At 37.8% G+C, this 12,056-nt stretch overlaps 1 protein-coding gene across 2 annotated transcripts; it reads right to left on the minus strand.

Moving 5' to 3' along the window:
- Positions 1–2,605: 2,605 nt before the first annotated feature.
- On the minus strand, positions 2,606–11,277 carry LOC105058808 (protein NSP-INTERACTING KINASE 3). Of its 2 annotated transcripts, none has more exons than XM_010941856.4 (11): positions 10,594–11,277; positions 9,273–9,405; positions 9,088–9,159; positions 8,709–8,852; positions 8,489–8,560; positions 8,307–8,366; positions 8,095–8,192; positions 7,812–7,961; positions 6,009–6,350; positions 3,976–4,367; positions 2,606–3,092 (listed from the first exon to the last, which is right to left on the minus strand). In XM_010941856.4, the coding sequence occupies exons 1-11, from the start codon at positions 10,700–10,702 to the stop codon at positions 2,775–2,777; spliced, it is 1,890 nt and encodes a 629-aa protein (XP_010940158.1). In that variant the 5' UTR covers positions 10,703–11,277; the 3' UTR covers positions 2,606–2,774. The 2 variants fall into 2 exon arrangements, with proteins under 2 accessions (XP_010940158.1, XP_073105292.1); XM_073249191.1 differs by having other exon boundaries at positions 7,812–7,979; positions 10,594–10,651.
- Positions 11,278–12,056: the final 779 nt, after the last annotated feature.

The raw sequence follows: 12,056 nt of genomic DNA on the forward strand, positions 1-12,056 counted from the left end.
CATAGGGTCATTGCCGGTCGGCCGTCGCAGGGCCGCTGCCGGGGGCTGCCGTCGATCGACCGCAGCAGGGCCGTGCGGGGTCGTCGCCGTCGGGCAGCGCAGGGCCGCTGCCGGGGGCCGCCGTCGGTCGGCCGCAGTAGGGCCGCACGGGGCCACCGCCGGGGGCCCGTCGTCGGGCCGTGCGGGGTCGCCGCCTGGGGCCCGCTGTCGGGGGCCGTTGTCGGGCCGCGTGGGGCTGCCGCCGAGGGCCCATCACAGGGCCCGCCGCTACTGGGGCTGTCACTGGGGAGGGGCCGCCGTGGGTGGGGATGGGGCGGGGCGGCCGCCCAAGGGAAGGGGAGGGGCGGAGCGGTTGCCGCCGGCCCACCGACGGGCGAACGACATAGGGGGCCGTGGGGTCCGCCGCCAGTCGACTGTCGTCGGGGGGCCAAGGAAAAAGAGGGAGAGAGAGAGCGAAAGAGGGAGAGAAGAGAAAAGAGAGAAGAGAGAGCTCACCACCGCCAGAGCTCGCCGCCGTGCCGCCGGAGAGGAGAAAGAAGACGTGGAGAAGGAAGACGTCGGAGAAGAGGGAGTTTTTTTTTTGGGTCTTAAGCAACAAAAACACCAAAAGGAATGGCATTTTTGAAAACGCCATTTCCAATGGTGTTTTCAAATTTTTTATTTTAAATTTTTTTTTCTTTTTTATGATATTTTTAATTTTTTTTATTTTTTTGAGTTATTTTTATGAGATTTTTTAATAAAAAATTATTTTAAAATGAGGATAGTAATTTGAAATGATAATTTTTATTTTAATTAAAGTTAAAATTTTTATTTTTTTAAATTTAAATTTATAATTTTTATTTTTTTCCCATTTTTCACTTTTTTATGGCATTTTTTATTTTCTTTATTTTTTGAATTAAAATTAAAATTTTTATTTTTTAATAATTTAAAATTCTAATTTTAATTTTTTTCTATTTTTACCCTTTTTTCTATTTTTACGGTATTTTTTTAGATATTTTTAATCTTTGTTTGAAATATTTTTTAAAAAATTATTTTGAAATGGAGAAAGTAATTTGAAATGATGTTTTTTATTTAAATTAAAATTAAAATTTTTATTTTTTAAAAATTTAAATTATAGTTTTTATTTTTTTCTCATTTTTTTCCTTTTTTATGATATTTTTATTTTTTAATTTTTTAAGATATTTTTTGGGATATTTTTTTCAAAAAAATAAATTTGAAGTGGGGAAAGTAATTTGAAATGATATTTTTTATTTGAAATAAAATTATAATTTTTATTTTTTTTAAATTTAAAATTATAATTTTTATTTTTCTCTCATTTCTTTCTTTTTTTATGGTATTTTTATTTTTTTTAATTTTTTAAGATATTTTTTTGGATATTTTTTAAAAAATTTAATTTTAAAAGGAGATTGTAATTTGAAATGATGATTTTTATTTGAATTAAAATTAAAATTTTTATTTTCTTAAAATTTAGAATTATAATTTTTTTTTCAATTCTTTTCCCTTTTTTTTCTTTTTTTATGGTGTTTTTTTATTTTTTTTACACCAATTTTTTTCAGATATTTTTTTTAAAAAATAATTTGAAATGGGGATACTAATTTGAAATGATGATTTTTATTTGAATCAAAATTAAAATTTTTATTTTTTAAAAAATTTAAAATTATAATTGTTATTTTTTTTCTATTTTTTTATTTTTTTCTTTTTTTTGAAAAATAAAAAATTAAACCTGCTATTTGAAATAGTATTTTTAAAAATACCATTTCAATGACGTTTTAAAAAATACCATTTGAAATGACGAGTTTAATTTTTTTTTTTCATCGTCTACGTAGAAAAGTGATGGTGACGTAGATACTATAAACGCCATTTGAAATGACATTTTATAAGATTTACATTAATTTGATAAATAAGTTAAAAATTATATTATTTTTATAAATAATTTTTTTTTAAAATTATTTTGGTGAAAGACTCGACCAGATTTGCTCAACATTTATTATTTTGTCTAATGGATGGATGACACATTTAGATTACTTCATTTAGTTTCTTATTGTAACTGCTTCCAACCTACTCTTCTTTTTCTTTTTCTTTTTTTTTATATATGATGGTACATTCATATTAACCTTGCAAAAATATAATAAAAAATATCAAAAAATAAAATATTATATAAACCGTTTAACATAGAGGATATGTTAGTCCAAATCACTTCTCCTGAATGCTCCATCACAAAAAAAACAATTCAAACTGCAGCAGTGTTGACCTCCCTATGGATATATCTTGTACATACGATAGCAGCTCCCCCTGACAACCTTGCAATGCCCCTCAAAAGCGGATGAGCAATATTCTCCGTATCCCACATTTAAATCCATTTTATCACGGTGGCCGAGTCACTCGCAATGATAAATCATCCAATCTACCTCTTTCGTATAGTACGGCGAAGCGAAATATATGCCTCTTCTGTTGGAACATCTTCTGCAGCAAGCTATTAGCAAAATGGGTGCATTAAACCTTGCAGGCCTGACATCCATAAATTTCCATGCTTTCTCACGTAAGACTCAGTAGGCTAAAAATTCACCAGGATCTCTCTTCTAAGACGCTAGAAGAACAGAGAAACTTCCAATAGAAAAATTTTAGCTATTCCTACAGTCTTTCTTTTTGTACAAATGAATATCACATGCAATCACACAGCTATAAACACGACGACGATACTCTATCAAAAAAACAACAATCTTCATTCCCAAGCTTTCAAAACTCAGACATGTACAATTGAATATCTATTGAAGTCACCTTGGGCCCGAAAGCTCAATTGCATCTACAACAAGCGAAGACTCCTCTACAAAGTCCAAGTACTTTGGAGGTGGTTGCTCCGAGGAAAGAGACTTTGGTGTGTCAGTCTTCTGTGAGGCCTCCCACTTTTCTGCCAGACCATCACCTTCCAACATTCTCACGACTTCTGACATCTTGGGCCGGTGGGATGGATGGTATTGTGTGCAGAGGAGAGCCACCTGAACCATCTCCTCCAGCTCAACACTATCATAGTTGTTTTTGAGGTCCTTGTCCACCATCATGCTCAACTTGTTCTCTTGATGGAGTTTCTTCACCTGCAAATAAGAAGCGACCATTAGCTAACCACACCCTTGATGTGACTTGTTTCGGTCAAGGGTTCTTGGCTTGGGCGGATTGGTCTCCACTCCCGCATACGCGAGGTATTGCCCACTTCGGACTTTAGCCGCTATGGTATGGGACTTTACGATTTTGCCCTTCAAAAGATGCCTCACGGAGGACAGAAGATCCCATCCTATATAAGCCAGTCTTTTTTGACTCACAATCAATATAGAACTAATGATGCTCTTCGTCCTACACCACAACATGACTGACATTGTATTACTAATCCTGGCACAGCTGCTCTCTACCACAAAACAGATTGATGACTTCATCGATGACAACCTAGCAAGATGAAGGTTTTATGATCTTAATCTCTAACTTCACCTGTTCACCAAATCCGGCATAAAGTCATAACTTTTCTCTCTAATTTCTTGCTTGTTTCTCTTTTTACAGAATGGTAGGTCTTGAAGAGACCTTATAGGCACTTCTCCCCAGAATCCAGAGACAGCAGAGGTGACTTCTTTTTATCTTTCCCACCCCCATTTTTTTAAAGATCATTCTTTCCATTTCATAAAAGATCATGGTAATTTTTCAGTCACTATTTTATTATTGAAAGAGGTAATCTCTAAGTGGTTTTGTAGTCCATCACTTGTACATTGCTCTAAAATTGAGCAAAATATGCTTGCACCCTTTTCCTTCATAAAGGCTCGCGATTGGCAAACCATGTAGTTCTCTCATATACTACAAATTGGAGAGGAATCTAATTAACTCCCACAAGTGTGATCCATTCATTATTCAAGAGCAAATCCAGGGTCAAGTTCTCTTCATGCAGAGCCCTTACAGTTGTATGTATGTAAGAGAGTGGAACAGAGAGCTTACCCAATCAAGCATTACTCCTTTCTGGTTTGCTAGCCGGCCAAAATCCAGTGCCTTCTGACCAGTAATCAGCTCAAGTAGCAGGACGCCAAAGCCAAAGACATCAGTCTTCTCTGATGACTGACCCGTTGATAAATATTCTGGAGCTATATGCCCAACCGTACCACGCACTGCTGTTGTAACATGTGATTCCCGATGATCCAAAAGCTTTGCCAAACCAAAATCCCCAACAACTGCTTCAAATTCTTCGTCGAGAAGAATATTAGCAGCTTTAACATCACGATGAATAATTTTTGGGTCACACTGTTCATGCAAGTACAACAATCCCCGTGCTGTCCCCAATGCTATCCTCTTTCGTCTTGACCAGTCTAAAGCTGGCTTACCATTAACATGTTCTGCCAGAAAACAGGAACAAGATATAAGCAAAACTATAATTCTTGTGGGATACCACTTTGTTGTAAACTAGCAAGTGTTTAAATCTTTGATGATCCGATCGTGTTTATGCAAATTAGTTTATTTATCTTAATATGAAATTGCATGATAGTTTTTCAGCAGCCCTTATGATTCTAGTGCAAAGCAGAAACAAGTGGCAAAAGCAATTGCAAAATGACAGCTCGAAGAGAGTACAAGGTGGATGTCAGAAAATGTTCTTAGAAAGTACAAGTACAAGTCTCCTATATGTTTTGAACCAAATTATATAGAAATAAAATCATTTTGCATGTGTTCTCAGTTGTAAAAGCCCAGGACCTCACCCAAAATTGCTAACCAAAAGAAATTACGTAGATTCTTTTGCCCTATATAGGTATCCAAAATCTTCCCAATGCACAATCTATATGAAACTAGATACATGCTAGCACGGGCTCCCACATACTCCCCTGTTTAAGCTTGGCATCCTATCTAGACTAAAGATTTACACCTAATCTAATCCAATAAAAAATATCATGATTGGCCCACGGTCAGCCTGAAAAGAGCCCTACTCTAGTATCTCCTAATCTACATGGGCCAAAAGTCAAGTCTGCTCTGATGCTTTTTGTAATGATCAAGACCTCATCCAAAAAGGCTAACTAAAAGATATTATTTAGATCTTTTGGCCCTATATATGTACCCAAGTTCAACCTAGTGCATTATCAATGCGAGACTAAACACAAGCATGTACGGATTCTCACATATCCCATTTAAGCCATTACATCCTTGCCAAGCTAAGGGCCAAATGCAGTCAAATCTGAACACAAATACTATGATCAACCCATGGTCAGCCACAAATAGCTATAATCTCTCTTGACCCGTACAAGCCATCGGCCAGGCCCCCTTCAATATCATCTATAAGAATCCAAGACCTCATATAAAAAAGCTCCAGAAGAAGTTATTTGGGTCCCTTGGTCCTATATATGTATCCAAGGTCTACCCAATACATAACCAATCCTCCATGGGTCCTCACCTTGGTGGTTTCTATCTCTAGGAGAGATGAAGGGGCTGTGGCTCCCTATGAGTTTTCAGTTGAAAAAACATAGGATAATGCTAAAAAGTTTCCCAATAGACGTAAAGGAATCAACATGTTATGACAATCAAAATGCTGTTAACTTAAAAGCCTACAATGGCAGAATCACAGTTGATCATGACTCTTATCATGACTATGCTCCAAACATCACATGAAACAGAATGAAGGGGCAATGTAGAACTGGTCCATTGCAAAATAATTAGCATGATTCTTGCTAATGTCATAGCTTTTGAAAAAGAGGTGTGTGTATCTCATTACATGTAAATGATGAAAAAACCTCCAACCTACACAAATAATTATGAATATTTCATTGTTTTTGCTGATATGCATGTTACCTAATCATTTGATGTCACCTCACCCAATCAATTGCCCAGCAAGAACATAAGCAATCAAAAACAAGATGATGCTTCCCTTGTATCACAGCATTAATTGACACCTATTTCATGCAGTTTCTGTGGTGTTTCTACTGTGCTTGTGTTAGAATTTTCTGATGCAAATAGCAGAATATCCGTGCACTAGTACTAACTTGTACACTCACCTCTTAATTGAGAAGCAACACTTCCATTTGGCATGTAAGGGTAGATAAGTAGTCTTTCATTCTCTGTTATGCAGAATCCACAAAGTCTAAGGAGATTCCGATGAACGGCCAAGCTTATCATTTCAACTTCAGTTTGAAACTGGACTTCCCCACCAATGGCATTGTAATCTTTCAACCTTTTAACAGCTACAACTGTGCCATCACGCAAGCATCCTTTGTAGACAATACCATAACCCCCTTTTCCTAAAATATTTTTTGCATTGAAATTATTGGTGGCTACTCGAAGCTCCTTGAAGGAATAGTGTTTCAAATGACCCAAGCATATTTCTGGGTCATATTGATCTAAAAGGAACAAGTTAGTTCAGAATAAATCCAAGATATATAGACAAATTCAGAAATTCAAACTTTATCAAATTTGAATGACATATTTCTACCACTCAGTCATAAGAAATAAAACTGTTGCACTACCATATGGTAATGCCACCTTGAATCATAAATGAAAACGCAGGCAATTGAACAAGTAAATGAACATTTCACAGAGCATAATGAGACCTATATTTTAGTCTCTTTCTCAAGGATAGCCCCTTTTCATGACATTCCTATCGAGAAACTAAATTCGATAAGATGATTCATTTGCAGCCAAATTGAAGAATATTCTGTGCAAAAATAACCAGAAACTCCAATAATTCAACATATGTCAGAGACAAGGTTGCATTTGAGTGGCGCATTCGGTTGCAACTAAGCTTGGTTTCTATCATCTTTGCATGTTGGAGCAGAAATAGTTCGCCTACTCAAAGTAAACACTCTTGTATAAGAACATCATAAGTTTGCTTATGCTCTTATCTGACTGTAGGTGATCACTACAAAACTGTCCCAGATGCTTTAGTCATGTTCTAATAATATGAGCTTTCTCTTTCTTGGACTGATAGCATATTTTTCACATATAACTTATCAATCCTGCACATCTATCATTTCCAGGAATAGAGTGGGAGGATGAATGGGGGTTAATTCATGTACTCAGCTTGCTTAAAACCATTTGATTTGTCATGTGACTGCACCTCATCCATGCATTTATGCTGGAACTTAAGTTTAACATCATGAAGTGATTGTATTATTTTTCAACTATTCACATTGCACATTAATTTTTTAAGCTTATTTCATCTGTCATTGCTTGTTTGAAAGACTATAATGCTAGTTTATATTAGTTTATCTTGAACTTTTTCATGATTGTGAAGTACAAATCTTTAGAAATTTAATAAACAACCAATGCAGGAATTATGTTGGTTTATGATGCCAGGTTTATTTAGACCAAATAGAAATATCATTTGAGTATTTAGAAAATCTCCATCCCGATTAGGAAGCAAATGAAAGTAGCCTAGATAAAATTAGGAGAGAAGAAAAAGGAGAGGAAGTTCTCATAGCATTACTCAGAATGGTGGTGGAAAAGGCAGTGTGGAGCACCCTCTGGTGCTGGTGCATGCCAAGTATCTGCAGTAAACACATTACAATACCTTGTGCACCATGTTGGCTTCAGATTAGCAAGGGCATGATATATGACATGTTACTGTTTCTGTTTGGGTGATGTTTACAGAGGAGGGAGGCGGGGGGGAGAGAGAGAGAGAATGATGTGCAGGATTCAGAGCTTATCAATTATTACCATGGTACTGCAGGGTAACACGTGAATACAAACCCTTGACATGGCAAGTGAGTTTACGCTAAGCATATGAGTCAAAGAAAACAAGTTTTTAGAGAAATGACTAAAGAGCAGAAATGATAGGAATGTCAAATTGGGATAAAACTTACCAATTACATCAAAGAAAATCTGTTGATTGCGTCTACGACGCCAACCAAGAAGCAAGCCAGCAGCAATGACTATTAAAGTAACACAACCAATACTGGCACCAACTGCAATAGCCACACGATGGTTTCTTGTCACTCCAGCTTGTGACTGAGCTGAGAAACCCAAGATGCCTATTAATTAGAATAATTATTGGAGGAAATTACCTAAGTGTTTCAGATAACTCATTATATGAGAGGATAAAATGCTCCATCGGCCATAGCATTTGAATCAAATTTAAATACATACCCTTTAGATCATGCGGTGGATATGAAAGTGGATCCAGAGACACAGAAGAGCAATTGTTTTTGGAGTTTGACCCACATATCAAAGGATTTCCAACAACACTGGTAGAAATTTCAAGAATAACAACAAACTTAGTGATATATAATTATTTCAATTTTCAACTGTGAAACTAGAAGTAATGATAAGAAAGGAGTGGAAGAAAAAGAATAACTTACTTGAAAGTTCTTGCAAATATCTTGGGCAAGGAACCACTCAAATTGTTATATGAAAGATCTCTACAAACAAAATAAACTTTGATAATGATATCACCAATTTAAACAGGAAGGAGAAGACAGAAAATATGCATGTCTTTATAACTTGAGGAAAGGAAGAAGAGTTAGAGGACACAAGGACATACAAAAGAGTGAGACCTTTGATGTTGGACAATGAATCAGGGCAAGGTCCAGATAAGCTGTTGTTGTTCAGGCGCCTAACTTACTCAAATCAGAACCAAAAAAAGATTAAAAAAGGGGTAAGCTTCCATGTACACAAGATTAACAGGAAAATGCAGGATCATTCTACTAATATAGATTGTTAACTTATTTAGGAAAACAGTAAAAAGATTACTATAATCTTACAGATAATTCAGATTCTTTAGGTCTCCCAATGAACTTGGCATTCCACCATGGAACTGATTGTTAGAAAGATCCAGAGTCTGGAGCTTCTCCAATTTACCGATATCAGCAGGAATAGGTCCAGAAATAGCATTGTTCTGCAGAAGCCTTTAGAAACAAATGCCACCTTTCATTTTCCACATAAACCTATGAGCTAATGCATTAACAAATCTCAACAGCAAAATTGTGAATATTGAACTTTCAGCTCCGGAATGAGAAATGTTTTTCCCAACAGCCTACATTATATGACTGGGCCTTTTATATCATAATCCATATCAAAATATTCAAGATAAGTCCAGTTTAAACTTCAATATTCAGATCTAGGGCACGTTTGCCCACTTACACGGACTGCAGATTCGTAAGATTTCCAATCCCTGGAGATAAAGTCCCGGACAAGCTTTGGCTGGGCATACCACTGGCAAGATTAACCAGGAAAAAAAAAGAAAAGAGAACACAACAGATATCATTAAAGGATATATTATTGAAGAAAATGGTCAGATACCGTAAGAAGTGGCATTTGGGTCTTACAGCGCAGAGACATATCCATCAGCTGAGCAGGTAACCATCCTCCAGCTACATGGATCTACTGAGTTGATATCCCAATTCTCCAAGACATTATACGGATCATTTAGTTCCATTTTTATGGCCATCAACGCAACAACTGCATTTATAGGACAAAATCAAATACCAAGTACTTATCTTTTTTTATGCCCTGATAGTCAATATTGTTCAAAGGCAAAAGTAATTGTCTGAAGCTCAAGGGAAAAAAAAAAATAAACAACAGCAAAACAGAAAATGAAAGTTTCGAAGTTTCGTAGAGGTTGAATGCAGTCTCTTATCAGATGAGTTTGTACACTAAAATCTTGGACAAAAAAAATGAAGCTATGGCTGTCTTCAAATGAGGCAGGCAACTATGACCGATTAAATGTTCCATGGAAGAGTCCACTTCATATTTTCAAGTACATAAAAAATACCTTGAAGTAAGCATCTGGCTAAAAAGAAGGAATGCCAGTAACATCGATGGCAATGTTTTTTAAGAAAAAAATGAAAGGCAGAAAAGGATAACTGGGTTTTAGTTTAGCTAGGTGGAAGTTTGTGAAAGGCAGCTCTTCACTGAAAGTATTGGATAAGAAATTTGCATGCTTAATACTACATCTGTGAAGCTAGCATGCTAAGCCAATATGGGTTGAGAACTCAAGATATTCCTTCATTTATTTATTTATTTATTGTAAGCATTGCATGTCTCATATGCTAATAGATTCTAGAAGTTTTCCTGAATTAATCCAACATACGCTGACTTAAATTCAACCAGCAGTTGGGGTAGAATATGGAAAAATATATAAATGAATGAATGAATGAATCTATCTTCAGGATGAAGAGCTAGGATAATGTGAGAAATACAGATGCCCTCCATGGACGCAGACCATACATTGAAAACCATAAAAAACAAAGCAAAAAAGGAAAAGATCATCTCTTCAGTCTACGAGCTGGAATATGGAACCATCAAGGCAAGATGGCTGCTTTGAACAATTCCTGCAGTTCACCAAAATCATACTCCAAACAAATCAAAGAGCAGAGGACGACCAAGAGGAAGAGGAAATAAATTCACATCAGAAAATCCTGATGGTGGATGAGTAGCTCAAAGAATTAGGCATATCCAGGTGCTAAGAATATGGCAAAACACTCTTCTCAAACCACCTAAAACATAAAAACTCGGTGAATAATACCCTGGAAAAAAAAAAAAAAAACATTTTTTCCTCGAGAAAAAGATTCCATGGTGAAGAAAGAAAAATTGGTGCCATGATGAAGAAAGAAGAGAGAAAGATAAGAAAGCTTAAGATCCACCGACCTTCATAGTTTATACCAGAGGGTGAAAGAGTAGCAGCAGCCATTTCCGGCCATGCCCATAGCAGCAATCCAAGCATCCAAAAAGCAAAGCCCAAAACTCTTCTTGCCATGCTTCGTCCTCACTCCAATTCCCGTCCCTCTCCCTCTCTCCCTTATACCTCCAGCCGATTTGCCACGGCCTCCGCACCCTCACCAACTCCACACCCGAAAACCATCTCGCCACAAGAGCCCTCGGTCGAGAAACGCCAGCAAATTCCAAACTGGGAACCAGTCCTCAGTCAGCCAGCTAAAGGCCACCTTTCCGACCAAACTGCCTCGGCCCAGAAACCCGAAGGCGAAAAGGGTATCCCCCCTCTCCCTCAGGCCAGATGCGAACAGAAGGAACCACCTTTCCAGCCACGTTCCATACAGAAGCCAAGCCCCCCGCAGATGCAAAATCCAACGCTGGACGAGAAATTTCCACGGCCCGGCTCGGCGAGCAGCGAGGGAAGGCGCCAAACCCCACCCCCTCCCCCCTCTCTCTCGATCAAATTCCAGCCATCCCCGGCAAAAGAGACAGATTTCTTATAGTAAGAAATCCTCTGCTTTGCTTCCTCTCTCACAGTCCCAGCATCAGAAGAAGGGAGAGAAGACGCTTCTACCCTGATATCCTTTTGCGGGCACATACGCACAGACAAGGGAAGGGGGACACGGCGGCAGCACGCAGCAACCAAACACGCGAGGGGCCAGCGCTAACCGCCAAACGCGACACGGATGCAGATGCGAGAGAGAGAGAGAGAGAACAGCGCTTCAAAAAAAAAAAAAAAAAAACTCATATTACGGGCTGTAAAATTATAAAGAAAACGGCACTGACAATGTTAGATTTTTATTGCTCTTGTGATTCTAGTTTTTGTTGTTACGAAAAATAAAAATAAAAAAGAATCTGAGGGTCACCGGTATGGTGTCACATCACTTCCGGTACCGTTACTCCAACTCTTCTCCCAGTTCAACAAACAGCAAATGATTCTTTCGATATCGGTCATGCTATTTCTCTGTAATCTAAAAGATGGAGCCATGGGGGAAGAATTAGAAATATTGAACCATTTACAATCTCCCTTCGTTCTTCATCTATTATTACATGCATCACGCGAGGAAATATATGAAGAGAGTGAGCAACACGGACTGTTTGTTTTCTCGAATAGAGCGCTATTTAATTTGGAAACAGATGGAACAATTGACAGAGATATGATCAGGTGGAGTGCATTGAGGTCACAGCGAGGTGCAATGCCTTGCCCACACCCAAATACATGTGCGCGAAAGCAAGATGTTAAAAACATTGGTAGAGCAACGAGAGATACTCAAAGTTTTCGACATATATACTTCTCTAGATTTTTTTTTTTTCTTTTTTTTTTTTTGGCCGTCTAAATCTCCTTTTGCCATCCGACCATTATGTGTGTCGTTGCACTGTAATTTGGGTTCGTCATG

Source organism: Elaeis guineensis, chromosome 15, assembly GCF_000442705.2.
Source record: "Elaeis guineensis isolate ETL-2024a chromosome 15, EG11, whole genome shotgun sequence".
Lineage (NCBI taxonomy): Eukaryota > Viridiplantae > Streptophyta > Magnoliopsida > Arecales > Arecaceae > Elaeis > Elaeis guineensis.

Bases quoted from the DNA above. Each gene is read 5' to 3' on its own strand.
- LOC105058808 (XM_010941856.4), bottom strand. From the start codon at position 10,702: ATGGCAAGAAGAGTTTTGGGCTTTGCTTTTTGGATGCTTGGATTGCTG. The intron at 9,406-10,593 runs GTCGGTGGATCT...CTATAAATGCAG, and splicing joins CTCTGGTATAAACTATGAAG to TTGTTGCGTTGATGGCCATA. The intron at 8,193-8,306 runs GTAAGTTATTCT...AATTTCTACCAG, and splicing joins ATATTTGCAAGAACTTTCAA to TGTTGTTGGAAATCCTTTGA.